We start from the raw sequence: 27608 nt of genomic DNA, 5'->3' as shown, positions 1-27608 counted from the left end.
TCCAGATTTTAAAACTTGTCCACTAGGGAGAGGTTTCCACATCCTTATAAGGAAAGCTTTGTTCCCCTCTCCAACTGATGTGGGATCTCACAGATGAAGTTGCGGGCGGGCACGACTTCAATCTCCCGAGTCTCCAAAGCTAAAAAAATGATGCATTGCAGCTTTGGAGAGAACTTCAAAGGTAAAATAGATTATGACTTGTATATTTACTCAAAAACATTACAGCTTGTTGTTCATGTATTGACCTGTATATTCGCTCAAAAACACTACAGCTTCTACCAGTTCATGTATAGTCTGGTTGAAACTCACTCCTATAGGTTAAACTAACTAATCTATTTCAAATATGTATCAACAGAAGAAACAAATGGCAGAGAGCCAAAATATAGCAGGAAGGGAACAAATTCAATTCTCTCAAATAAGGTATATTCAGCTCACCATCTCTCAGCACACATTTTTCAATGCTTTTAACTGTTGGATGTCTCCACCAATCCTTGCCAACCTGCATGATTGCTCTATAATAAGCCGATATATCGACGATCTTTCCCACGGGACTATCCCGAAATCGTCGTTACTCTCTTCCATTCCTTCAACAAGGAACTGCCAGGCTAAAGAGCCAGCTCCCGATCGCTTCCTCTTGGCAGATTTGTAAATGACGTCGTAAACAGTTTTGTAAAATCTATCCCGCTGAGCTGGGGTGAAGCCTTTGTTCAGGTCTGACAGTCCAAATTCAGTAAACATGACTGGTTTCTTCAACTCTTTGTCACCATCTTCAATATGAGAGAGCATCCACTTGGATACAAATTTCAGTTCGTCTTCAAAATCTTGATCATGGAACCTAATCAACACGGAATGTTAATTTCGTCGTATAAGTAACGGGTTTAAGAGCATAGACGTGAGCTGAATCATTGAGTACTATCATTCAATGCTTACCAATGGTCGGGGTAGATATGAACAGAGGCAAAATCTATGTGTGGGATCTCAGAATTGCGGATGAAATCAGAGCCAAGTCTAGATGCCCACTCTTCCGGGTTCACAGTAGATTTCTTGGGGCTATTTGGACCATAAAATCCTTCTAACCCAACAGTTAATAGATGCTTCTTGTCAATCGATTTAATGTAAGCTGACATTTCTTCAATCCACTCCTACAAGTTCAGTTTTCATTTGGTTTAACATTCAGAAGCCAGAAGAATCAGAATCTTACAACTGTATTGAGGAGTATCAACTTACTTGAAGAGTATCACCTGAGGCATCGGTCATACAACGTGGCTCGTTAATCAATTCCCATCCGAAGATGGTCGGATCGTTTCTATATTCAATTCCAGTGATGGAGTTCCTTCTTGTTAGGACAGTCTGGAGAATGTAGTGCACATTAGAACGAGTAAACACCATAAGGTAGCAATGTAAGAACAGCAAAGACAAGTCCATATACAGGTCAGCCCAAATGACTACCGGCCGATATTGTTCTTTTGAGACTTTCTTTTTTGGGCTTCCCCTCAAGGTTTAAAACATGTCTAAAACATGTCTGTTAGATAGAGGTTTTCACACCCTTATGAGAAATGCTCCGTTCCCCTCTCCAGTCGATGTGGGATCTCACAATCCACCCCATTTGGGGGCCTAGCATCTTCACTAGCACACAACATAGTGTCTGGCTCGGATACTATTTGTAACAGCTCAAGCCCAATATTGTCCTCTTTGGGTTTTCCTTTCGGGGCTTCCCCTCAAGGTTTTAAAACGCGTCTGTTAGGGAGAGGTTTCCACACCCTTTCAAAGATTACTCTGTCTTGAACTCAGCAAAGTTATTTGAAGAACCAGAACCTCCTTGATGAATAAGGAGAAAGAGAATAGACCGAGTTCAATCAAACAAACAAACACTTGATTTAAGATTGAATCCTAAAGCACTAATTCTTCTTTTAAAAGTTCAGTGGGACGTTCGGTTTACTTTTTCGATTAGGAACTCTCCCTCTGTAACAAGGAAAGCCGAAAGAAGCAAGAATGAGACTAATTTCACTCAAGCTCCGCTCCCCTCTCCAGTCGAGGGATCTCACAATCCACCCCCTTTGGGGGCCTAGCATCCTCGCTAGCACATTGCTGAGTGTCTGGCTCTGATACCATTCGTAACAGCTCAAGCCCACCGTTAGTATATATTGTCCTCTTTGGGTTTTCCCTTCTGGGCTTCCCCTCAAGGTTTTAAAACACGTCTGTTAGGGAGAGGTTTCCACACCCTTACAAGGAATGTTTCGTTCACCTCTCCAGCCGAGGTGGGATCTCACACTCAAAATCCACAGCATAAATTCAGGATGAATACCCAAATCATTAACGTTACGAACCATACAGGACAAACGAAGTGATAAATATGGAACGTACCTTAATATAATTCTTAAAATAAATGCGTATCGAGGGATCATAGAAGAAGGAATCATTGGAAGAGCTTAAACCAACACCATCTTGCCATGCCCACTTCACATACTGAGTCTTCCCACCGTATGCTTGCAAGTTGTTGACTAAGCTAAGGAGAAGCCTTATCCCATGTTGTCTTGATTCTGCAATGACATGATCCAAAGCCTGCCACCAGGAAAAACCAGTTCAAACTTCAGCAGTTAACTGACAACTTGAGCAAACTGAAATTATCGTTAAACCAAACAAATCACCACAGAAAACATATATGCATATATTGTATTGTTTGTAGTTTGAATAACGTGTCATTTTAGAAACAAGACAGAGACATTGTAACAGCCCAAGCTCACCGCTAGCAAATATTGTTCTCTTTGAGCTTTCCCCAAGGTTTTAAAACGCATATGTTAGGAGGAGGTTTTCACACCCTTATAGGAAGGAATGCTTCGTTCCCCTCTCCAACCGATGTGAGATCTCATCATCCACCCTTCTTAAGGGTCCAATGTCCTCGTTGACACACCGCCTAGTGTCTGACTCTGATACCATTTATAACAGCCTAAGCACACCGCTAGTAGATATTGTTCTCTTTGGTCTTTCCCTTCTGGGCATTTCCCCTCAAAGTTTTAAAAAGTGGTTAGGAGAGGTTTCCACACCCTTATAAGAAATGTTTCGTTTCCCTCTTCAACCGATGTGAGATCTCACCGACATGGTAATAGGAAGTTATCTCATCCGTCCATGAACTCCAGCCCTCAATTTATAAACTTCGAACTATATGATTAAAGTAAACAAACAAAACCACCTTGAGCTTATAGAACGAGAGAATTCAAATCATATTCACACAATACTTCTGTCGGTGGAAGCACCCAGCTTCCATTTTTTGGCCAATGGAGCCTTCCAACCCCTGCAGACACACTTCATCGCTCTCTAAAACAGACATTGACATAGAATTTCAGAGAAAGAAGCCAATCACAAAGACAGAACCAAGGCACATGAGAGTAGGAATCAAACAAGAGTTCAACAAGTAAAGAACCCAATCACAGAAACAACATGAATCTCTCAGAAAAATATAGCTCATCACAGCAACAAACGTTTCACTTACCTTAAAGACTTGCTCGTTAAACCTGCCGGGAAAAACCTGGAGGGCATTGTAGCCACCGTCGCTGAAGGCCCAAGTTCGGCAAACTGTAAGCCCCATCTTCCTCGCCGCCCGCAGCATCGCTCTGACTCTGGGCTTTCTGTATCCCTCAACGGCATGGTCCATAAACCAGTAAGAATTCCATCCATTGATATAAAACGCCCTCCCATTCACCATGAACTGCGTTCCATTCCTCTCTACAAAACCCATTTTGGGGGCTTTAGTATCCCCAAGCTTCCAGTCCCCAAACGATATGTAAATGAAAGCCAAACAACATGCGAGTCCGAGAATCGGGTAAAAGAGCCCATTCCCCGCCATTATTTCCTCCTACGAACACAATATTGGCGGCGATGGAAACCCCAAAATACAAAACGAAACGATTGCAGAAAACAAAACTCAACTGTTTATGACAATATATCAAACAAAATCAAAGAATCGCTCATACCCAGATGCGATTTCAGAACACTAAACCACAAGGAACAAGAATGTCGGCTAATTTGGCCGATCTTATGGTAAACCCAGATCCCTATTTCTACCACGAATGTATGCCAACGATTCTTGTGGAGTTGGAACGTGTTATGAATAGTAACACTCCCACTTCAAGCTGATTGCAATCTTGGGTTTTGGGGATTTATAAGAGAGAAGGAACAGAGAGGTTATGATTGAAGAAAACCCCACCAAAATTTGCAGCCCAAACAAGCAGTGAAGAAGAATTAATGAGAGATTAAGCAAAAGAAGTAAAAAGAGGTTGAGGGAGTATGGTAGAATGTTGGTATCTTTTGATGGTTTTCAGCCTTTTCAATCACGACCCAAGAACGCAATAGTCTTGTTCTTCAACCCACGTAAATGGGCTGCTTCCAAATCCTCCCCCCTTTCAATATACAGACAAAGATCGTCTTACCACTGCAGTGGATCTCAAAAACCTGCTTCTGAATCACTCACATGCTCGAGTTTCTCCTTGTCTCCCACCATGATTTCCATTCTTTAAGCTATTTCATCTAAGAATCTTAGTCCTTATGCGTCAGAACAATAAGTAATCAAAACAATACAAATGGTTATAACAAATAGTACAGTCCACACAGATATGCGAGCATCGTAAGAAGTAATTAAATATGGAAAGATTTAAGCTATTTCCTCTTAAGAAACAACACCCTTTATTTAGTTAAATTCTTAAGCATTGTTAACTATGGTGAAACTAATGAAAGCGCAGCCCTCTTAAGAAGCGAAAAAGGGCACTGATTTTCATATTGATTACAAATCACCATGATTAATGCCGCCATTGTTGGTTCAGAAAGTAGATTAGTGAAAGCTGGCATTTGGTGATTAATGCAAAAGTAATATCTGAGTAATCAGATGATTTTGATTAAGAAATGGAGTAAAGTTCTTCCCCCTTTTGGGACTACTGAAATCTGAGACGTCTTGGCGTGTTGGGGTGGATTTGAGCTTATTAATTATCTTTTATAATTATTGGTGGACCTAGTCTAGGTCTGGTACAAGATTAATGAATTAAGACATTAAAGGCTCTATATTAGGTGTCACTATTTTTATTTTAGATTAGATTAAGGTTAGGTGGAAGGTGGAGAAAGCTGGTTCGAGCATCCAAGTCTTCGATATGAATGGAATTATAATTCTACGCTTGCGTCATGACCTATACGTCAAGACATGAAACTCTCAAGTAAATACATTTTATTGAGTGAAATAAGTGTTTTCTTTGGTAAACGTGTGAGAATGAGTGATTCATGTGTGAGATCCCACGTTAAGGGTGTGAAAACCTCTATTTAGTAGACACGTTTTAAAACCGCGAGACTGACGACTATATGTAACAAGCCAAAGCAGACAATATCTGCTAGTGGTGGACTTGAACGGTTACAAATGGTATTAGAGCCAGAAACTGGGCGGTGTGCTAGCAAGGACGCTGGCCCCCAAGAGGGGTGGATTGTGAGATCTCACATTAATTGGAGATGGGAACGAATCATTTCTTATAAGGGTCTAGAAACCCCTCCCTAGTAGACGTGTTTCAAAACTGTGAAACTAATGTCGATACGTAACGGGCCAAAACGGACAATATTTACTAGTGGGGGGCTTAGGCTGTTACATCGGGTCTCTAGTCTAAAGTATATGTTTTAATTACGGTTAAGTTGTTCTCACGTTGGTGGCAAGTGAAATAGGCGTTTAGTTAACAAAATAGATCGGTACAAAACTACAAGCATTAAAAGAAGACCATCAAGTATCGCAATACAATCGAGAAAACCGTGCATCATCCAATACACTAAAAAGAATGTAAGGCATGAGCAAAGTTGGAGGTAACGATGAGACAAACTCGAAGAGAGCCGAACATGAGCCATAACTTCAAAAGTTGAAATTTCGAGTTTGCGCATGGAGCTTTCGGGTTTGGGAAACGTATTTATAAGGGAAGTGTTTACTGTTTAATAAGGAAAAAGACGGTGATTAATGGCGGCTTTGGAGGAGAAATGGTACTCTTAATTAGCTGAAAGTCACTGAAAATTGTGATTAAGAACAGAATTATGAGTGTGGGGTTAGCCGAAAGCCACTAAAACGACCTCTTTGAAAATCCAATACCCAATACTCCAATTGTTTCTTAACACCTGCTCCCTCAGCTCAATTCAACCAGACAGAACACTCCGCCTCTCAATTCGCCTGTAATTTTCTTCTCATTAATGTCTCTTTTAATTTTTCTTGCCCCATTTCGTAAGCTTTTCTATTTCGATTGTTTGACGTTTTGGAATTCTGCTTTACCCTTTCTAGACGCTCTTCTAGGTTTTGTTCTATTTTCTTCTTCCAGACGCTTTTCACGACTCATCTTCAAGTTTTTATTACCTTCTGCTGGTTTGAATGAGTCCATGATCCATTTATTCCACTGTTTATGATGTTGTGTCTGGTGGGGTAGATTCATTCTATCATCTGAGTTTATCCCTTTGATTTTTTTGCTTCCTCTTGAAAAAGTTTTATCCTAATCCGCTTACTTTTGTGGGATTGAATGGTACGGGTGGGGACTGGTTGATGCGTTTGTTCTAGCTTCGTTCTTGAATAAGAACACTTGACATTGTGTTGAATTTTGTTTTGTTTTTTGAGTTTGGGATTGGGGTTTATGTAAGAACATAATCTTCATTGATTTGTGTTTAGTTTTTGTATAATGGGTTGCATCTGTTCTAAGGTTTTACCGGATGAGTGTAGTGAACATGAACATGATAGCTCCAATAGAACATATTCCTCCAGAAACCACCTCTCTGAATTGAAAATATCAAGAGCTGGCTTTCCCAAATCAGAGAAGATTTGGGAAAAAGATAGACTAGATTGTAGCGATGTTTCGGTTATGTTGTTCGATACGAAGGCGAACGGTCCTCTGCGCTTGCACGGTGAGCTTCCTAATGAGAGGAAGAAGAAGGCAGACGTCCCTGATATCACCATTGTCACTCATCCATGTATGGGAAAGATTCCGAACGCTACCGAGGCTGAGCAGGTTGCTGCTGGTTGGCCGAGTTGGCTGGCTAAGATGGCTGGTGAGGCCATCAAAGGGTGGCTGCCCAAACATGCCAATAACTTCATCAAGTTAGAAAAGGCATGCTCTCTCTTTGAGCCTTGTAGCTTTATGCTCACTAATTTGCAGCTGATTAACCTATCTCATTCTTGCAGATTGGCCAGGGAACCTACAGCAGTGTGTATAAAGCTCGTGATATCATTCAGGATAAAGTTGTGGCCTTGAAACGGATCAGGTTCGACAATCAAGACGCCGAGAGTATCGCGTTCATGGCTAGGGAAATCCTTGTTTTGCGAAGGCTTGATCATCCAAATATAGTTAAGTTGGAAGGTTTGATCACATCACAAACATCATGTCACATGTACCTTGTTTTTGAATATATGGAACATGATCTTACAGGACTTGCATCTCGGCCTGGCACGTCGTTCACCGAGCCACAGGTAGCATATATAGCTCATGAACATTAGTAATCCATACATAACTATATATTATGTAACCAGTTTTATCCATAACTATTTCAGATGAAGTGTTACATGAAGCAACTTTTGAGCGGACTTGCTCACTGTCACAGTAATGGGGTTCTGCATAGAGACATAAAGGGCTCAAATCTTCTTATTGACAACAATGGCGTTTTGAAGATAGCAGATTTTGGGTTGGCTGTTTTCTATGATTCACAGTCGATGGTTCCCATGACGAGTCGTGTAATAACGCTCTGGTATCGACCACCGGAACTTTTACTTGGAGCATCTCAATATGGAGCTGAAGTTGACTTATGGAGTGCTGGTTGCATTCTAGGAGAGTTATATGCCGGCAAGCCTATCTTGCCAGGAAAAACAGAGGTACAATATAGCTTTAACTTGCTGAGGTCGTCTTCCTGCCTTCAAATATGAACCGTTTTGTAACAGTTCAAGCCCACCGCTACTAGATATTGTCCTTTGGGTTTTCCCTTCCAGGCTTCCCCTCAAGATTCTTAAAACACGTCTGCTAGGGAGAGGTTTCCACACCCTTATAAAGAATATCTCGTTCTCCTCCCCAACCGATGTGGGATCTCACAATCTACCCTCCTTCAGGGCCCAGCGTCCTCGATGACACTTGTTCTCTTCTCTAGTCGATGTGGAACCCTCTAATCCACCCCTTTAGGGCCCAGCGTCCTTGCTGGCACACTGCCTCGTTTCCACCCCCCTTCAGGGCTTAGCCTCTTCGCTGGCACATCGCCCGATATCTGGCTCTAATACCATTTGTAACAGACCAAGTCCACCACTATAAAGGTTTCCACACCCTTATAAAAAATGTTTCGTTCTCCTTCCCAACCAATATGAGATCTCACACGTTTAGATCGATCAAATGTGGCCTTCAACGTTTTTATTTGTCAAAACAACCAAGGTTGATGCATCCACGTTTCAGGTTGAACAACTACACAAAATATTCAAGCTATGTGGTTCCCCCTCCAAGGAATATTGGAGAAACTTGCATTTGAAGCATTCAACAAGCATGAAGCCTCCGCAGTCGTACGAACGATGTCTTCGAGAAAGATATAACGACATTCCTCATGCTGCTATTGAGCTTATGGACAATTTGCTGACTATAGATCCTGCAGAGCGAGGAACTGCAGCTTCTGCGCTCGACAGCGAGGTACGTCACAACTCTTCTTCAAAACCCGATTAACCAACGAGATTCAATTCAGTTGGAACTGGTTCTCTAACAAGGGTTTTCTTTGAACAGTTCTTTAGCACAAGGCCCTTGCCATGCAATCCTTCAAGTTTGCCAAAGTACCCTCCTAGCAAAGAAATCAATTCAAAACTGCGGGAAGAGGAAGCAAGAAGGTAAACATCATTGAGTTGCTTAAAGAGCAAAGTTGGCTTCACTCTTTGCAGACTCTTAGTTCTATGTTTTACACAGGCAACGAGGAGTAGGTGGCGGGAGAAGCCGAGCAGTCGACGCCGAACTAAAAGGACTGAAGCAATCTCGGGTAGTTCCTGCTGCAAAGGCTAACTCTGAGTTGGTTATTTCACTTCTGGTAAACTCTACATGAAGTTCTATAATCTAGCAGAAGATGTTATCTTGTCTCTTGATTCTCTAACCATCTTGGTTTTCGGATTATAGAGAAAACAAAGTTTTTCGATCTCGAAGTACCGGAGCGAAAAGTGTTCTTACGGATTGGTGTCGAAGAGAACCTCAAGTTCAGGACCTATAATAACTCAGAGACCAGGATTTACAAACTCGAAAACGGTACCGAAACACGTTTCAACGATTCCGAGGGAGTGTTTAACATCATCTGGGCCAATTGAGTTTGTTTCTTACAAACATGTCCGAGAAAGAAATGGAGTTTCAAGGCCAGAATCAATGAGCCAAGACAAAACTCTGATAGTTGGTTGAACTTCTCCGGGCACGACACGGTCGGGCTTCGAAGCTCTTTGGATTGATTATGGCATCGTCTAGAGTCGAAAGGGAATTAGTTGGTTCATTAGGCAATCAATGTAGATAGGAATAGAAGTTTAGGCACAGTTTTTAGGTGTTGGCTTCCTACAAGAAAAGGGAAGAAAAAAGAAACATAGAAGCCAAGCCACCACCGGTTCTGTTCTTTGAGCTAATGTATATAAGTTGGGATTTGTATGTAATTAAGAGAAAATAAATCTGTCGTTAATGGGTTGATTCCAAATCCATCTCCAAAATTTACACACCTTCAAATCTTCGATTCGAGCGAGCCATACACCCTTACAAATGGTATCAGAGCCAGACACTAGACGATGTGTCAGCCTTCCGCTGTTCCCTGAAGGGGGTAGGACACGAAGCGGTGTGCGAGTAAGGACGCTGGGGCCCAAAGGGGGCGGATTTGGGAGTGGTCCCACATCGATTGGAGGAAGGAAAGAGTGTCAGCGAGAACGCTGGCCCCAAAGGGGGTGGATTGTGATGTCCCACATTGGTTGGAAAGGAGAACAAATCACACCATTTATAAGGGTGTGGAAACCTTCCAAAGAGGACAATATCTGCTAGCGGTTGATCTGGGTCGTTACATGTGACCTTCAAATCTTTGGTCCAAAGAGGACAATATCTGTTAGCTGTTGATCTGGGTCGTTACACGTGACCTTCAAATCTTTGGTTCCTCTCAATTGAGTAAGTCTATTGAAACTGAGCGTGGATCGAATACCCATACACGACCTTTAGATCTTCAATCTGATGCTCTCCCAATTGAGCTATCCCCGGTTGATACCAAAAATCAAAACTTTTAAATTACAATTAATAATAATTGCCGGAATTGGGGGAGTTTGTCCTGAAATGGACAGTGCGTAGACAACGAGAATCATGGAAAACCATTATAAATTATTTTATTGGGAAAAGGTTTTCATACCTTATTTTTTTTCCTACTTAATAAATATGTTTTTTTAAGGAAAAAAAATTTACAATATTCTCTAAAAATTAAAACATTTTTGACAAAAATTACTATAAGTAAACAATTTAGTTGAAAATTACAGACTTTAGGTATTGCTTTTAGGGCTTCAAAATTCAAACCTAATATTTTTGGTGAACTAAAAATAAATAAATAAATTATTAATGTATTAATTAAAATGGAAATCAAAACATTTCAATTTTTTATTAAAATTTTAAAATATAAATCAACAATTACGGGGTTGTTTAATTATGACTTAATTTTATTTTCTCTTAAAAAAACAAAATTCAAATTTTATCCATTTATTTATTTATTTATTTATTTATTTATTTATTAATTTAGTTCGAGGACGAGTCAATTTCATCCCATCATAATATCAATAATCCGTCACAAAACTTTATAAAAAAAATTAAATACGAATTAGTCGATTCTAATAATAAAAAAAATATGTGATTATTTTTGGAAGCTAAATGGTAAAGCAAACACTCACAGCAAACCCCACTAATTTTGTCAACAAAATTAAAGACAACACTTTGTGATTCTGCTCATGATTTAGTGGAAGAACAATTGAAAACAAAACAGTTGAATTCAAACAAAGCTTACTGTTTGTGGATGGTTTGGTTTGTGCAATTTCACTTTCGTTGACTTTGTATATGCTTTTGATTTGAAGAACTAAACCCCACGTAATTAGCCCGTTTAAATTTCCTAATTTAGCATTAAAATGCGAACCAAATCCTTAATCCCTTCTCGATGATCCTAGTCGTCGACATGGGTTGAGAGATAGAGAGAGAAAGTGGGAATTTTATAGTCGAACAGCCGGCACAGGCCGTCTTAATATGATAATCTTTGAAAATACATGTTTGAATACGCGTTCGGAATTCAAAAGGCGAGCTCAATGTTCTTTCTTGGTAACTAAGCGTCTCTGTCTCTTTTTCATTCCATTTACTTCCGGTTATCTATTTGGGTACTTTTTTTTTTTTGTTTTTTTCTTTTTCAAGATATTGATCACTAGTTTGTTTCCTCTGATTGACTGTGAAATAGTCTTCTGATTGATGAAAGCGATTCGAAGTGTTTGTGGGTTTTTCGGATTTTGTTAAGAAAGTCGCTGTTCTTGATCGGTTTTTTCATTTTCTCTTTTGATTGATTCTGTGATCTTCCTTGTTGGGTCGGTTCAGATTCTGGACTAAGGGACTTTGGAAATTCGTTCCAGTTTTTTCTGATCAACAACTGTTTGGTGTTCAAACTCGCGTGTTTGAATGTTTGATTTGACATTCGTTTTAGGGTCTTCTTCTCTGCATCGAGTATATATGTAAAATAGTTTCGAGGTTTTGTGGTGTTTTGATTCGTTATTTATGGGATTGTTCTGGAATATATCTAGCGTTGGCTTCAAGTGGAGATTGTAATTTCTGAAGAAACTTACGATTTTGTTGTTAGTTTCTGGGCTGCAATTATGGGTTGCCAATGTTCCAAGCCATCTGTTCATGAAGATGAACAGAGCAGAGCCTCTGAGAAATTGCCTTCACTAAAGGCTTCAGGGGTTAATTTTTCAAGGAAAGAGGAGGATGTGCAATTCAATTCCGTGAAGAGGGACCAAGGTGTTCGACTAAATGCCTCACAGAGAGCTGATGGTATTCGATCGAAGGTGAAACCAGAAGGTGGTGACTTGAAGGTTGCTTACTTAGATAAGAAGGTCAACGGCTCAAACAGGGTACATGATGATCAAATTGAGAAAAAGAAGAGGGAGAGGTTGGAAGCAGCCATTTCTGCTAATTATCCTGGTAAAGGAAGTATTCCAAAGGCTATGGAAGCTGAGCAAGTTGCAGCTGGTTGGCCTAGCTGGCTTTCCTCTGTGGCTGGTGAAGCGCTCGAGGGATGGCTGCCACGAAAAGCCGAAACGTTCGAGAAACTAGACAAGGTATGTAAAAGTTGTGAATCTGGGAGTTGGAAGTAGTTTGTTGATGTGATTGTGAGTCTGAGTTTGTTGTTGTTTTGTTTGGTTTGGTGGTGGTTTTATTTTCACAGATAGGACAAGGAACATATAGTAGTGTTTACAAGGCTCGTGATATCATTCACGGTAAACTAGTCGCTCTAAAACGAGTTCGATTCGATAATCTTGATGTGGAGAGTGTGAAGTTTATGGCCCGGGAAATCCTTATCCTACGTAGACTTGATCATCCAAACGTTATAAAATTGGAAGGCTTGATTACGTCTCCGCGATCATGTAGCTTGTACCTCATTTTTGAGTATATGGAGCACGATCTTACAGGGCTCGCATCTCGGCCCGGCGTCAAGTTCAGCGAACCACAGGTAAATTTTGCTTAGAATTCATTACCAATTAATGATATCTATCCAATCCTCAAGAACCTAACACTTTATGCTTATGGCCATGGAAGGTTAAATGCTATATGCAACAACTTCTAAGGGGGCTTGATTATTGCCACAGTCATGGTGTCCTCCACCGCGATATAAAGGGTTCGAATCTCCTAATCGATGCCAATGGTATCTTGAAGATTGCAGATTTTGGACTAGCAAGCCATTTTGACCCTCATAATCACGTTCCCTTAACGAGTCGCGTAGTGACTCTATGGTACCGACCGCCCGAACTTCTTCTTGGAGCTTCTCATTATGGTGTTGCAGTGGACCTGTGGAGTACTGGTTGCATACTAGCTGAGCTATATGCTGGGAAGCCCATCTTACCTGGAAAAACAGAGGTCGAACATCATTATATTCCTATTAAGAGATTTGTCTTGTTATTCATGATTTAGCTAAGGCTGCTAGTGATCAAAAGAACAAGATCAGACTTTGGTATGTATATGAAATCTTTGAAATTATTTTCTGCAGGTCGAACAGTTGCATAAGATCTTTAAACTTTGTGGGTCGCCACCCGAGAATTATTGGAGGAAATTGCAGTTACCTCATTCAACTGGATTCAAGACGGCTCAGCCATACCGACGTTGTGTCGTGGAAATGCTCAAGGATTTCCCATCTTCTGCGGTGGCTCTTGTGGATAAGTTGCTATCTATTGATCCTGCTCATCGAGGAACTGCAGCCGCTGCCTTAAAGAGCGAGGTATTGCTGCCTTTCCTTGGAATCATTTGAAAGTTACTCTGATGCATAGATTCTCATATATTCATAAATCTTCAGTTTTTTACGACTAAACCGCTTGCGTGCGACCCTTCGAGTTTGCCCAAATATCCTCCGAGCAAAGAGATCGATGCAAAATTCCACAGCTGCAGGAGGTAAGCAAGTATTTGAGGCTGGGAAGATGTTCAGTAAGGGCTGGCTCTCTTGGGTATATAACTTCATAATAAACTCATCTTCCATTGCAGGCAACCAAGAGTTGAGGGCAAGGACCCAAAATATTATGCGGAAGGGAGGCGATCTAAGGAAGCTAACATTAATCTTTCTCTGAATGCTAAGGATGAAGCAAACATATTAATGCAGGTATTCTGTTAAACTTTTTCGGTTTTAACGGCCTAAGCCCACCGCTAGCAGATATTGTCCTCTTTGAGCTTTCCCTCAAGGTTTTAAAACGCGTCTGATAATGAGAGGTTTCCACACCCTCATAAAGAATATTTCGTTCTCCTCCCAAACGGACGTGGGATCTCACACTTTCTATATGCTTTTCTGGACTAATTTATCTTTGCATTTCGTTACAGAAAAGGCAAGGTCATTCAAGTTTCAAAGGCGGAATCGGAGTGCTCAATCCGCATGGGGACGAAACAGTTTCCGGGTTTTGTATTGCTCCTCCCAGACAAAACCAATCTGTCACAGAAATTTGTTCAGATACAGGCAGGATTTCACATTCAGGACCGCTAATTAGCAGACCAGATTGGATGAAATCAAGAAAGCAACTTGATGATCATTCAATGTTGCTTGATGGATCCAATCTCTCAGTGTTATCCCGTTTAGTTGCGACGAGGTCTAATACATCTGAACATCCCTACGATAGACCGGGTCCATCACGATCAGAAGTAGGCAGATTGCCTGACTTCGTTAGGGAGTCTGAGTCAACAAGAAAGCAGGACCGAGAATTTTATGCACATCGTGGTGCAGATTCATACCGGATAGAAAATGAAAAAGCTCGTGCTAAAGAACAGTCCCCGGTTCGTTCTTTCTTTCCTCTTACTAAATCCTAGTGCTATGCTATCTTGAGCTGTGTTCTAATCAAATGAATGAATGATGTTCTGCTGCCTGAGATGCTGATTTTTGTTCATTATGTGGTTCAGTTTGCTTATGGGACAGACATGAACAAGCTTTATACCTCTGGTCCACTCCTTGGTCCATCAAACAACTTCGATAAAATTCTGAAAGAGAAAGACCGTCAAATTCAAGAATATGCTCGACAAGCACGACACGGTAAAGCTGCTAACATTCAGTCGAAGGGTTCGAGAGCAACAACTGGAAAACATCTCATGTTGAGCCATGGAGTATGAGATAGATTACCGAGATCGCTCGCACCGGGCAGCAGAAAAGACCGTTGGAGAGACTTGAGATCTGATATGGGTCGAGTTGTGTAATCAAAAGTGATTAGTTTGTGTAGATTTTTGGTTCATATGTTGTATAAAAGGTGGTTGTGAAGCACTGCTATGATTTTTGAGTGCACCCGACACTGCCGTGGTGTTTGCCATTTGTTCTTCATTCTTCTTGTTTTTAGATCCTGATAATGTGTACAGAAATAGCAACCATATATTTGTTAGATTTGTTTGTTTGTATATTTTTTTTTAAATAATATCTAGTTTTTAAATCTTAATCTAAATCAAAATCTTATCCGTAAGTTCGGGGTTGGAGAGAGAATGAAACATTTCTTATGGGTGTGAAAATCTCTCATTTTAGAATCGTGGGCTAATGACGATACATACGTAACGGGCTAAAAGCGAATACGAATAATATTGGCTAGCGGAGGGTGTGAAAATCTCTCATTTTAGAATCGTGGGCTAATGACGATACATACGTAACGGGCTAAAAGCGAATAATATCGGCTAGCGGTGGGCTTAGAAGGGCTAAAAGCGAATAATATCGGATACGTAACGGGCTAAAAGCGAATAATATCGGCTAGCGGTGGGCTTAGAAGGGCTAAAAGCGAATAATATCGACTAGCGGTGGGCTTAAAAAGTTACAATATAGTGTTTTTATTTATTTTGTCAGGATAGTTTTAAGTTTTAGGTATTGTGGGTGGTGAAGTACGAATGGAAGGATACAAACAAAGATTGTATGGATCTGAGAGTTTTAGGCACTATTTTGGATGTAGACGGGCAAAAATCTCGATAGGCCATATTCGAAAGTGATATAAGTAGAGATAACACTATTGTGGTCGAGAGAGTTTTCATGGGTTTTTTTGGTATCTCGATATGTCATATTCGAGAGTGATATAAGTAGACAAAACATTATTGTGGCCGAGAGAGTTTTCAAGGGCCTTTTGGTGGATAATGACGAATGTAAGGTATGATGATTTGAACTTTCGAACTCAAAGCCAATGAATTCGTATCAATTACTGTTAGACTATGTATGAGTTCACTGCATATTTGGAAGTGGTCGAGAGAGTTTTCGAGGGTTTTTTGGTCGATAATGATGAAAGCGGGGTATGAGGATTTGAAATACCGAGCTTATGTGAATGAATTTGTGTCAATTACTAAGCTAGGTTCGTCTAGATGTTTTTTTAATTAAATAAAAAAAAATTGACTGGTCAAGATTAAATTGAGAAGTAGGCCCCTCGTGATAAATGGTCGTTCTCATTATAGAGTTGTGAACCATTTATATCATTATTTTACTGTGAAAAGTTTGGATAGAGGGGTATTTTAGTCCATTCAACTCGAAATTGGCAGCGTATCATTCCATCCTATATGGAATATTCGAGGATATTTATGATTTATATTATAGTTAGGGGCGGAGTTAACTAGTGAATCCTCCATCACCATTTGCCACATGCTAATTATAAGAATGTTTAGTTCCCCTCGCCAATCGGGGAATCACCTCTCTAATCGATATGTGATTTTACAATACACCTCTTAGAACTATCGCTAGCTCACATATTATTTTTAATAGATATTGTCCAGTTTAGCCCGTTATATTATTACTGTCAGCCTCACAGTTTAAAAATGCGTCGTTTAGGGAGAGTTTTCCACTCTTAAAAACGAATGTTTCGTTCTCTTTTCCAACCGATATGGGATCTCACACGGATAATATCCCCTATTCATTCTGGACCGTGCATAATTTTTTAATCACGTGCACTTTTTCGTATGTAACAGAATAGAAGAAGAGTCTAGATTAAAAAATTATTCAAATTAATCGCCTTGTATTATTAAATTATAATTTTCCTTTAATTTAATAATAGATAATTTAAAAAATTTCATACTAAATATTTTTTCATCTCCATTTGTCACGTGTCAATATAAAAATATCCTTTAATAATTATAAAACGAACATTCTGACATTTTTTAATATATGTGAACTTTTTCGTATTTAATAATATCGAGGTTATTCTTAAATAAAATAAAAAAATGTATTTCATATTATTAAATTAAAAAAAAATGTAATTAATATAATATCGTTATTCATAACGATAAACTGGAATTCAAAATCTATCCATCCTCGATAATAGTTCAAATATGTTAGAAAATAAACTAAATGGTTAGATTTTTATTCAAAATATAATTTAAAATCTGTTTGCATAGCTGGCAGTGGAATGGGTCACACGTGATAGGTCGATTACGATTATTTGGGCTATAAAATTTTAAAATTTCAGCGACCTGTTCGACGAACAACCAGACATGAAATCCAACGGAGAAAAATCAAGCTAGTCGTCGTGGATCGGGTGGCTCCGAACGAAGTTTCGAAAAAATGTCTGACATATCTGCGAGCTTCATCGATATATTCCCGGAAGAGTCGGAGAACCCGTCGGAAAGTTCATATGATTCCAGCAACGACGGAGATCAGAACGGAGAAACTTCCTCCATCGTTAAAGAAAACAGAGCCTTCTGGAAATCGCAGAAGGAAGTTCTTCAGGTAAAGGAATTTCGTTACGTGATTTCACTGGTGTGATTTTGTTCTGATTCTTTCTTTTCTGTAGGCGAATTTGAAAAGGACCAATTCGATTGAGTTAAAAATCTGGAAAGCAACGAAGATTTCTCTCAGAGAAATGAATTTAAAGTCCATTGATTGCGGTTGCCGGAGACCGGCGGAGGTTGTAGTCTGTCGGGAGTGTGTACAGAGAGAAATATGTAATTATCTGAGAAACGCCGGCTTCAATTGCGCCGTTTGTAAGTCCAAATGGAAAAGCTCGCCGGAAATTCCATCAGGTAAACAGAATACCCTAACCCTAGCGTTAGTTCTCATCGTCTTCAATTTTAGGGATTTGATAATTAGGGCTTTTTTACGCGCAGGTGAACACAGTTATTTGGAAGTGGCGGACGATTGGAATCCGAATGAGAGAGTCATAATCGAGATGAATTTCAGAGAGGAATTCGAAATAGCCAGAGCAAGCGAAGAGTACAAGCGATTGGTCAGACGATTGCCGGAAGTATTCATCGGAAAAGCCGAGAAACTTCGAGAATCGATCAAAATTCTATGCAATGCGGCGGAGAAGTGCATGAAGGAAAAGAAGATGCACTTAGGGCCATGGAGGAAGTACAGATACATGCAGGCCAAATGGTTAGGGAAGTGCGAAAAGTCGACGCCGGCGCCGCTGCCGGTTGGATTATCCGGCCGGCCGCCGAAGGCGAAGGCGTCCATGCTTACCTATGATCTGCTACAGAGCCTGCCGCCGGCCATAGCGGTCGAAGTGGTGTGACCGTGGAAGATGAGAATCAAGAGAAATTGCAATGCAATTTCTATGTTTTTGCCATAAGATCGTTTAAATTTTATGGTATTTTTGGACAAAAAAAGGTTATTTTGTTCAAGCGTAAACTAATTATAATGAAATTAAGTACAAAATGTGCATAAATCACTCTTAATTTTTTTTTAATTGTATATAAATTTTCTGCAAAAATTAACCGCTTATAAATTTTAAAACAATTGGGCTAATAAATATTATATTATCTTAATTTGTGATTTTTCGAAAAATCATAAACTATAATATTTACTCTAGCACACTTTACTTAATGTACTATTATGATGTCAAATTAAATTGTCGTTAAAATAAAATATTTAAGTTGGGTCTCGTCAGGGCTCGTCGAGGGGGTGATATTGGGGTAGCGAGATTAGAACGAAGTATTTTAATTTAATTTCTTTGAAGAAATTGTGGGTCGGTATTTTTTTATAAATTAACTTAGTCTCATGTTATAATAAAAATAATAATTAAATTAGATTATATTTTTTTAAAGGAAACTCACCCTCTCCCTTTTCCCGCTTATTTATAGATATTGAATAAATTAACTTATTATTCAAATTTTATAACAAAAAAATAGCTTAATTATTAATATTTGTTATGATAGCAATAAATATAATTGTAAAATTCTTTATTGAAGAGATAGAATAAAAATAAAAAATAAAAAAAATAATAAAACTAACCACCATTAAAATTTTAAGAAAATAAATAAATATTATGAAAAACTAATTTTTATTTAAAAGAGGGAATAAAATAATTATATTAATTAAAATGATGAACAAAAAATATATATATAGAAAAACAATGAAATAAACATTTGTACGATAAAAGAAAATAGATAGAAAAATAATGAAATAAAAAAGGATGATTATAAAATTTAAAATTTTAGAAAAAAAGTAATTAAATTTATCTTTTATAACGTCTTTTTTTTTTCTCCCTTTTCCACGTATTTCACGTTGCTTAAAGAACTTTATTTATTTATTTATATATATATATATATATATATATATATATATATATATTATTTTAGTTAAAAATACACATGTATTTTTAAGATAGTAAATACTCGAAAATAAAATAAAGTAATTAATTTTAAAAATCAAAATCATTATCAAACGGGACCTGAATTTTTCTAGACCTCTAAAAAGGTAGAAAATCGAGTTGAGTAAAGGCCGAGAAAGAGCTCCTTTGGAAGATTGAAGGGTCACCACGTTGTTGGAGATATTTCTAACCATTACCGAAAACGATATTTTTTATATTTTTTATATTTTTATATATTTTTTATTTTTTCAAGAACAATTTTATCCATTAAACTTTTAAAATATTTTAGTTTATAATTTTTTTTAAATAACTAATTTAGTCCCTTCATAATTTTAGCCTTCATAGTCATGTTATTTATGAATTAAAAAAAAATATATGTGAAAATTTGAAATTTTTGGCTCCAAATTTGAAAAAAAAAATGCTCATTCTTTAATTTATTTCTTATTATTTTTTTTAATGTTTGAAATAGGGAATCAAAGTAGTGACCATCTCTTTCATTGAAATTAACCTAAATCTTATAAAGTTTGACTTGTTCATCTATTTCATGTAATTTAAAAAGCTTTTAATAAATTAATAAATTTAAAATTTAAAATTACAAGTCAATAATATACTCTTAACATTGATATATTAGTTATATACATTATTAATGATTTAAGAGATACATATCAATAACCCTTTTATACAAGTAATACTTTATATGATAGCGATGCCGTCGTTATAATACTACTCTATGCAAGTGTTATAGTATTTTGATGCGATGCCGCTGTCAACCATATATGAGTGTCTTGTCTTTACCTGAAATATAAAAGTAGCACATAACTTGAGTATTTGAAAAAATACACAGTGAGTAACCTCAGTATCGACTCGGTCAGAGAAGAGTTTATTGGTCATTGAGAGATCACATCTCTAACCTAACCAAAATCAAAATGACAAAATCTTTGAAGAGAAAATTGACACATATTTTGAACAAAATAGGAAACGGTTGGGACAAGTTTTAATGAAAAAATACTCATCATGATATTGTTGTCTAAAAGTCATGTCTCTAAGTGCGTTGTTTAAAAGTCATGTCTCTAACCAATAGCGGTTGTTTTAGTATTTAAAAAGCACGTGAGGACTTTTGCATGGGAACATGTTACCTATACTGTAACCTAACAAACAGCTCCAAAATTGATCATTTACAGGTAATATTTTATAATTTCATAATAGAAAATGTTAAATATTAATCGAATAAGTCAATGATTATAAGGCATTAAATACAAAGTTTAATATCTATCATACACTTATTTATTTATTTATTTTGATGTAAGTGATTTATAAAGTTTAAATATTTATTATTTTTATTAGTAAATAATATAAAAGACTGAGTACCAGTCATTTTGAAGAAATGAAGACAGTCATAAGAGTTGGTGTTCAAAGTAGACACTATCATATCTCAGAAGAGTTAGTTGTCTGTAACAAACAACAAAACACAACAAAATCTCAAGTTTCAAACCAAGAACATGTAACAACTCAATTCCATTGCTAACAGAAATTGTTTGTTTTAGTCTGATATGTATTGTGGTAAACCTCACAATTTTAAAACGTGTCTATTAAGGAGAAGTTTCCAAACCCTTGTAAGGAATATTTCGTTCCTCTCTCCAACCACCGCTAATAGAAATTGTCTGCTTTGACCTGTCACGTATCGTCGTCAACTTCACGGTTTCAAAACACATCTACAAGGAAGATATTTCTACACCTTTATAAGCAATACTTCGTTCCCCTCCAACAACCGCTAACAGAAATTGTCTGCTTTGACCCATTACATACCGCCGTCAGCCTCATGGTTTCAAAACACATCTACAAGGGAGATATTTCCACACCTTTATAAGAAATGCTTCGTTCTCCTCTCCAACCTTAATAGAAATTGTCCGCTTTGACCCATTACATATCGCCGTCAGTCTCGCGATTTTAAAACGCATCTACAAGTAGAGAGAGGTTTCCATACCCATATAAAGAAAATGCTTCCTTTTCCTCGGAACGGATTTGAGATCACATAAAACGTGTAAGCGTAGTAACACAACCTGACAAAGAAAGAACTTTAGGGAAAACTCCAATAATTTCTCCAAAAAGAAGGTCCAATGTGAGTAATGCGTGTATTAAATTTCTGGTACTTTACACAATTATTTTCCACCATTGCGGCGGTCCACATGGCGTGGCAGTGGCTATCTATTCTCTTCCAAGCAACCCCCAGATCTATATAAATGCTACTCATTTGGCTCTACAATTTGAATATGATTATACCATTCCATGGAGGGAACTCACGAACGAACCCAACAAAATGCTACCCATAACAAGGTCGAGAGAAAGGTCCTGGAGAAGAATCGAAGAAACAAGATGAAATTGCTTTACTCCAAATTGAACTCTCTCCTCCCAACCCATCACTCAAATGTTCGTTCTTTCTTTCCATTTTCCATCAATTTTTTTAATCTGTTCTTAATTGGGTCTCCACAAATCTTGTAGGAGCTGCCATTGTCGGTGTCCGATCAGATAGAAGAAGCTATTAAGTACATCAAATCACTCGAGTTGAAGCTGAAGAAGGACGAGGAGAAGAAGGAGAGGTTTACGAGACGATCTTCGTCGTCGTCGTCATACATGGCTCCGACAAGAACCCGGAATAGAAATGGACCGGAATTGAGAATCAAAGAGATGGGTTCGGTTGTCGAGGTTGTTTTGAGTACTGGGTTGGAGGTATTTCAGCCCAAACTCTACCGCTAGCCATATTGTCCTAATTTTCTTTTTTTGTTTCTATTGATGCTTCATTCTCATCTCTAACTAACGTGAGATTTGACAGGAGGATCGGTTTATATTTTATGAGATAATTCATATATTTTACGAGGAGCGAGCTGAGATCGTTAATGTCAGTTATTCTGTTGTCGGGAACAGTGTCTTGTATTCGCTTCATGCTGAGGTATTTGTGTTGGTTTAAGGTTCTTGGTTTGGTTTAACGTTGTTTAGTGGTGAATGGTTTGGATTGTTGTGGGAGTAGATTGAAGATGTGGTGTATGAATTTGGAGCAACGAAACCAACGGAGAGGATTAAACGATTGGTTTATGGATGGGAGAATGATGCAGAGATGAAGGCGGCTGGTTCTTCCAGCAGTCATGGCGGAATCCGGCGGCCGGGGAACGGTCCTTCGACGTGTTCTGATAATCAGTTTTAGAGCCACTGGATTTGAAATGGGTTGTGTTTTAATTGATGATCAAGATCATATAAATTTTGGAAAAACAAATGATTTTAATGAAAAATATTGGAGTGTTTTATGTTTTTCGGTCTCTTCCCATCCATTCACACTTAAACGTCTCTCTAATCGATGTGTTTTTAAACCGTGAGGTTGACGATAATACTATTTTTTGTTACAAATGGTATTAGAGATAGTTAATGGATAGTGTGACAGTAAGGACGTTAAGCTACAAGGAAGTAAATTGTAAGATCCCATATTAATTGGAGAACAGACAAAACCACTAGACCATTGTGCAGCTAGCACTAGCCAAAAAAAAAAAAAAACACTTAATACTTTGCTTAAAAAATACCATAAATATAAATAAATAAAAAACCCCTTCAAATTTTTAAAAATTTCATTAATGTTCTAATACTTTTAAAATTTATTAATTGCGTTTTCGATTACCACGTTAATCTAAATTTTTTTAAATTTTTTTATTATGAACATAAATGATATTATTGCTATTTTAAAATTTTTTCTAAGTATATATTTGATTTTTTTTTTTAATTTAAGAATATTATTCAAATATTTTTATTAATTTAATTAAAAAAAATCGATTTAAATCTAAAAATCTAAAATCATAAAATAAATAACCGAATCGAGTTCCGGTCCGACCGGTCGCGGGGTTTTTTCAAATACCATCTTCCAAACTCGCGCGTCGTGCTCACCTTTCCCGCCTCTACCAAATTGTTCTCTGCAGTGCAATGTCTCGGCCGTCCTGACGGAATGCGGTGAACTATCATCCTCATTTCTCGTCACAATAACTCGACGATTCCAGAGAGCAGGCAGTCGGCGTCGATCAAGCTATAAGCAACTGTCTATTCTCTTGAGTGGTCTTTTTATTCACTCCAAAAATCGTAAGACCCTCCCTCCCTATGCTATTAAATTCGATTCTGAAGCAGGAGGTTCCGATGATCGACCTTCCATTTAGCATTCAGATTGTGCCGTCAAGATTTCGAAAACACTATTCCAGTCATCATTTTATGTTCGTCGATTTGTAAAATTCATGATCTCCATGTTGCGCCCCTTGGTGATTGATCTTAACGTGTTCATGAAGGAATATATTGGTTTGTAGCGCTTTTATTTTGCATTTTGTAACTTCCTTGTAAATGTTGAAGCATTGTTCGATGTAGGGTATTGATTATAGCTACAACAAATTTTACTGTGTTTGTTGATTGTAAACCGTTCTATTTCGGAGCCTTGTTTTCCCCCGAGAAACCAGTCGTTTGCTGTGAAATCTATTGCTACCATCCTCATCGACCCTACTCCGCGTGACTACGACATTGGCACCATTTCGTCTCGTGACACTGAAAATCTTCGAATATCTCCAAAACAACTGATGGTCGTGGCTATTAGTTTGGAAGACGAATAAATCTTGCAACGTACGAAGGTTGTAAATCTTGAACTGTCTATCCCTCCTTGAAAACCTAATTTTAACATTCATATCTGATATATGCTGCTTATTTCCTTTGTTGAACATTCACCATGTCACTGATGTTCTACATATTGTGTCTGCTATTGCTGTCTTATATTGTCCCAGAAAAAAAATGACGGAAGCGAAGGTTGGCAGGCAGCCGAGTTTACGAGATGTAAGCGGTGAAATCCTTAGCTATATTCTTTATTCAATTCTTTTGCAGACTCAAGTTTCATGTTCCTCATAGATTACAAAATTTCGCCCATTCATGTTACCAACTTGTTCTTTTCAAATCGTCTCGGGTATTGATTCTAGAATTAACATTGGGTTGTCTTGTTATTTTAGATAACTCTTTCATTTTCTTTTTACCCATGGGATATTTTTTTTCTTCTTATGGATTAAAGGGAAGCTTCAGCATTTCTGCTCTTGAAATATTAGGTTTTACTGGTGTGGGATATTAATAAGCCATGCACTTGTGTTACATCACTTTTGTGAGAAATGTTAATCAAATAGTTATCCGAATCTAAACAACATTGCTTATGCTTTTAGTTTTGGGCAACTTTTAACTTCGTCAATTTTGAATTCACTTAGATGAATAAAAAGACTTAATAGGGATCAATTATTGCCGACTGCGATCTAATTTCCTCTTGTGTTGTCATACCTACATTTCAGGATCCATTGAGTGATTGTCGGAGTTTAGGTAGCAATTGTCATCCATCAAGCCAATCGAGAAAGATTTCAATTGGTGTTATGGTAGAGTCACCAGCCAATGGCAGTTCTAGAGGGACAAAAGAACGAAAATCCATGGTGTCAAATTCAGAAGTTGATTTTTCCCGTTTAGAAAGTTCCACGCAAAGGAATCGGAAGGATAAAGGCACAGGTACCTTTGGTACTGATGTAAAATCAAAACTATCAGAAGCTCCTCAACAAGTGAGATCACCATGGGTTTCTACTCGACCCCTTTTACAAAATGCACCCGTTATGGAGACTGTAAGTGGAGCAGAACAGGCGTTCCATTTTCCAACGACTTGCGGGAGGCAGAATACGGGTCATGGACTAATGGAGCCACCAGGAACGTATTCTGTACGTTTGTTTGCAAACCAAAGCTCAGTGTTCAAGTCTGGAAGTAGCAAGGAGACGAAATTTGATGAGGTCAACTGTCAATTGGACGAAGAGAGGAATAGAACCAACGAGAAGTTGCATGAGTTTGCATTTGCAACCATGGCAGAGGTCCGGTCAGATAAAACGATTATTGAGGATCGAGCAAATAAATCAGAAAATAGAACTGAAACTCTGAAAATGAAACTTTGGGAAATACTTGGAACTGTTTCTGTACCTAAGGATCAAAACTCGGATTGTAAGAACCATAAGCAAGATGCCAATCATTTAATAACTGAAGAAATCTTTGTGCAGGAGCATGATAGAGCTGTCAAATTTAAACAGAATTCGGATACGATTGAAACTGATTCTGAAGATCCCAGTCAGACTTTGAAGAGGCCAATAATACGTTCAATAGCACGGAAAAGATCTCGCATTTTTGTGCAGTCAAGAAAATCTAAGATCCCTTCATGCAACAAAGGGAAACATCAGGAGGAAAATGTTTTTGTCTTTGAAGGAAGGCCTGAAGGCACTCATGCTGCTACCAGTAGGGCTTCATCAATGTCTACAAGAAAGAAAAGGGGTGAAAGGAGTTTCAAATTTCAGCCACGAAAAATTTCTTTTCTTCAAAAGGAAGACAAGACGACAACTTTTCCTAATCCAACCGGGATTGAAGAACTGGCACCTCAAGATAAACCCTCTTCTTTTAGAGAAGTTCAGGGTTTTCATAGCTCTCCGGCTAACCCTGTTATTGATGAAAAAGTTGTACGGAAGGAATTCAATCAATTTCCACTTATGGACAGGACACTGTTGCGAGAGAATATTCATAGTCTAGCAGATTATGGTCAACAAGGAGACATTGACAATCCATTCCTGGAAAAGGATGTAGACCCACAGAGTCATATAGAAAGTCCAACTTTTAGAATGAAGACGCCTGTGTGCAGTTCGCCTAGTTCAACTCCAAAAGCAGATAAAATAGTTTGTGAATCTTCAAGTCCTGGCTCAGCAGAGGAAATACTTTCTACGAGAAATATTTGTACCTTCAGGAAATTGCGGACTTCAGAAGAGGATCGTGACAGATCAAATGTAACACCACACCTTTCAGTATCCTTGTTTAGTGGGTGTAGGGTTTATCATCAACTATCATCTTCTTGCAAGTTTACTAGGTGTAGGGTTTATCATCAACTATCATCTTCCTGCAAGTGTCATGTTTGCAGCAGTCTTTGAGCTTCATTGTCAAGTCTCCATATTTTGTCTTTCCTTATTGACCTTCAGGAAGATGAAAAAGAGATTGAGCAATCTCCACTCGAGAATGCAGCAACTGGTGTAACAAAAAAAGTAGCAGATTATGGGTTATCTGATTCATCATCCGAGGACACCAGCTATGAAAGCTCTGCAGAAGGTTTGCCTGCTTCTTATTCATAATTTGAAATTAAAATACACCTTACTTTCAACGTCATTATTACATTGTTCTATATTGAAATTCATCTACACTACACTATCTCCTGCTTGATGAAAATTACTTACCGATGCTTTGTTTTCATGGATTTTCCTATTCTCATTTAGATTTACTCATATAGATACCAGTCGTTTGATAAATTTTGTGGTTGTTACCAGTGGAAAGTTGAAGGAACATACCTTTCATTAGGAAAGACTTCCAAGTTCCAGAACTGTATATAAGATCTTAAGTTGTTTGTCTCTTCTGGGTCCATGAAAAGATTGGGAGATATACGAGATTTGAAACTATCAGTTTATTTTCTTAGTTTGATGTTCATTAAGTCTGCCATAAGTAACAATTTTTTTTTGTTTTTCTCAACTTCTTTCGATACCTGACTTTCATACACCCACATCTTTCATAGGCCACCATGCATATACCTCATATCCCTGATAGAATCTATATCAACAAATGAATCTGAACTGAACTTGTATTTATATTATTAAAACAACATTCTAATGTGTAGACAACCCGTCTCTGTTAATAGGTTCAGTTTGTGTCACAATTATTCTTCTCTACGAGCTGAGAACTTTGTATGTTCAGGAACTGATGCTTGTTTTTCCATTTTATCTCCATTCCTTTTCATTCATATGAAACTTCAATGTGTTGGTGTAGCTTCAAGTCAAAGAGATACACTCTCTCCAGAAATCGCAAACATAAAGAAGTTCAAGTCTATGCTTCGTCCAGCAAAGAGGGCCCGTAGTGTAGAAAACCATGAATTTGATTTGAATGGTATGTTCTTACTCTTTTAAAGAAAATAGCTTAACTTGAAATATACGTGATTTTTGGGTGTCAAACCTGTTTAATCGTCTCAGCATTGTGCTGGCATATTTATGCTTAAAGATTTTTGTCTAGAAATGTAGACATTAGAACAAAAGAGAACTAATAATCATCTAAATTGTCTGAATGGTCAGGGCCTGGAGAAAGTAGTTGGGCCGAGGAAACTTCAGTACCGAACGAAGAGGATGGGCTTGCGAGGTAATTTCTCCCCTCCCTCCTAACAGAATGCAAGCATCTTCTTCTTCTTCTTCATTTTTTTTTTTGGGGGGGCGGGGGGGGAGGG

General features: G+C 38.1%; 6 protein-coding genes across 8 annotated transcripts in view; 5 read left to right on the top strand and 1 right to left on the bottom strand.

Moving 5' to 3' along the window:
• Window positions 1–174: 174 nt before the first annotated feature.
• LOC111777431 (mannan endo-1,4-beta-mannosidase 2-like) lies at window positions 175–4779 on the bottom strand. 2 transcript variants are annotated; one of them, XM_023657027.1, is made up of 6 exons: window positions 3972–4779; window positions 3491–3723; window positions 2365–2562; window positions 1228–1350; window positions 931–1142; window positions 175–835 (listed from the first exon to the last, which is right to left on the bottom strand). In XM_023657027.1, the coding sequence occupies exons 2-6, from the start codon at window positions 3701–3703 to the stop codon at window positions 442–444; spliced, it is 1140 nt and encodes a 379-aa protein (XP_023512795.1). In that variant the 5' UTR covers window positions 3704–3723; window positions 3972–4779; the 3' UTR covers window positions 175–441. The 2 variants fall into 2 exon arrangements, with proteins under 2 accessions (XP_023512795.1, XP_023512794.1); XM_023657026.1 differs by having other exon boundaries at window positions 3491–4779.
• Window positions 4780–6078: 1299 nt separating this feature from the next.
• Window positions 6079–9705, top strand: LOC111777428 (probable serine/threonine-protein kinase At1g54610). The gene is made up of 7 exons (XM_023657021.1): window positions 6079–7106; window positions 7181–7465; window positions 7547–7864; window positions 8430–8657; window positions 8748–8848; window positions 8925–9042; window positions 9129–9705. The coding sequence occupies exons 1-7, from the start codon at window positions 6681–6683 to the stop codon at window positions 9399–9401; spliced, it is 1749 nt and encodes a 582-aa protein (XP_023512789.1). The 5' UTR covers window positions 6079–6680; the 3' UTR covers window positions 9402–9705.
• A 1394-nt stretch (window positions 9706–11099) lies between these two features.
• LOC111777564 (probable serine/threonine-protein kinase At1g54610) lies at window positions 11100–15103 on the top strand. Of its 2 annotated transcripts, XM_023657224.1 has the most exons (9): window positions 11100–11321; window positions 11848–12328; window positions 12436–12720; window positions 12807–13124; window positions 13255–13482; window positions 13558–13652; window positions 13743–13857; window positions 14073–14519; window positions 14643–15103. In XM_023657224.1, exons 2-9 carry the CDS (start codon window positions 11864–11866, stop codon window positions 14847–14849), a joined length of 2160 nt encoding a protein of 719 aa, XP_023512992.1. In that variant the 5' UTR covers window positions 11100–11321; window positions 11848–11863; the 3' UTR covers window positions 14850–15103. The 2 variants fall into 2 exon arrangements, with proteins under 2 accessions (XP_023512992.1, XP_023512991.1); XM_023657223.1 differs by lacking the exon at window positions 11100–11321 and having other exon boundaries at window positions 11368–12328.
• Window positions 15104–17176: 2073 nt separating this feature from the next.
• LOC111777662 lies at window positions 17177–18355 on the top strand. Its single transcript, XM_023657365.1, has 3 exons — window positions 17177–17418; window positions 17483–17711; window positions 17796–18355. The coding sequence occupies exons 1-3, from the start codon at window positions 17254–17256 to the stop codon at window positions 18200–18202; spliced, it is 801 nt and encodes a 266-aa protein (XP_023513133.1). The 5' UTR covers window positions 17177–17253; the 3' UTR covers window positions 18203–18355.
• A 3297-nt stretch (window positions 18356–21652) lies between these two features.
• On the top strand, window positions 21653–22478 carry LOC111777077 (transcription factor bHLH162-like). Its single transcript, XM_023656514.1, has 4 exons — window positions 21653–21706; window positions 21779–22006; window positions 22113–22226; window positions 22305–22478. The coding sequence occupies exons 1-4, from the start codon at window positions 21653–21655 to the stop codon at window positions 22476–22478; spliced, it is 570 nt and encodes a 189-aa protein (XP_023512282.1).
• Window positions 22479–23276: 798 nt separating this feature from the next.
• LOC111776914 (meiosis-specific protein ASY3) overlaps window positions 23277–27608 on the top strand; it is a 6907-nt gene continuing 2575 nt past the window's right edge. Inside the window, exons 1-6 of the mRNA XM_023656324.1 lie at window positions 23277–23928; window positions 24079–24127; window positions 24625–26154; window positions 26326–26452; window positions 27161–27277; window positions 27460–27523. Coding sequence (XP_023512092.1) covers window positions 24086–24127; window positions 24625–26154; window positions 26326–26452; window positions 27161–27277; window positions 27460–27523 — 1880 coding nt within the window. The 5' untranslated portion in view covers window positions 23277–23928; window positions 24079–24085. The remainder of the gene's footprint in view (window positions 23929–24078; window positions 24128–24624; window positions 26155–26325; window positions 26453–27160; window positions 27278–27459; window positions 27524–27608) is intronic.

Source organism: Cucurbita pepo, chromosome LG16 (genome assembly GCF_002806865.2).
Source record: "Cucurbita pepo subsp. pepo cultivar mu-cu-16 chromosome LG16, ASM280686v2, whole genome shotgun sequence".
Lineage (NCBI taxonomy): Eukaryota > Viridiplantae > Streptophyta > Magnoliopsida > Cucurbitales > Cucurbitaceae > Cucurbita > Cucurbita pepo.
The sequence above is the reverse complement of the archived record's forward strand: the minus strand, read 5'-3'. Positions and strand labels throughout refer to the sequence as shown.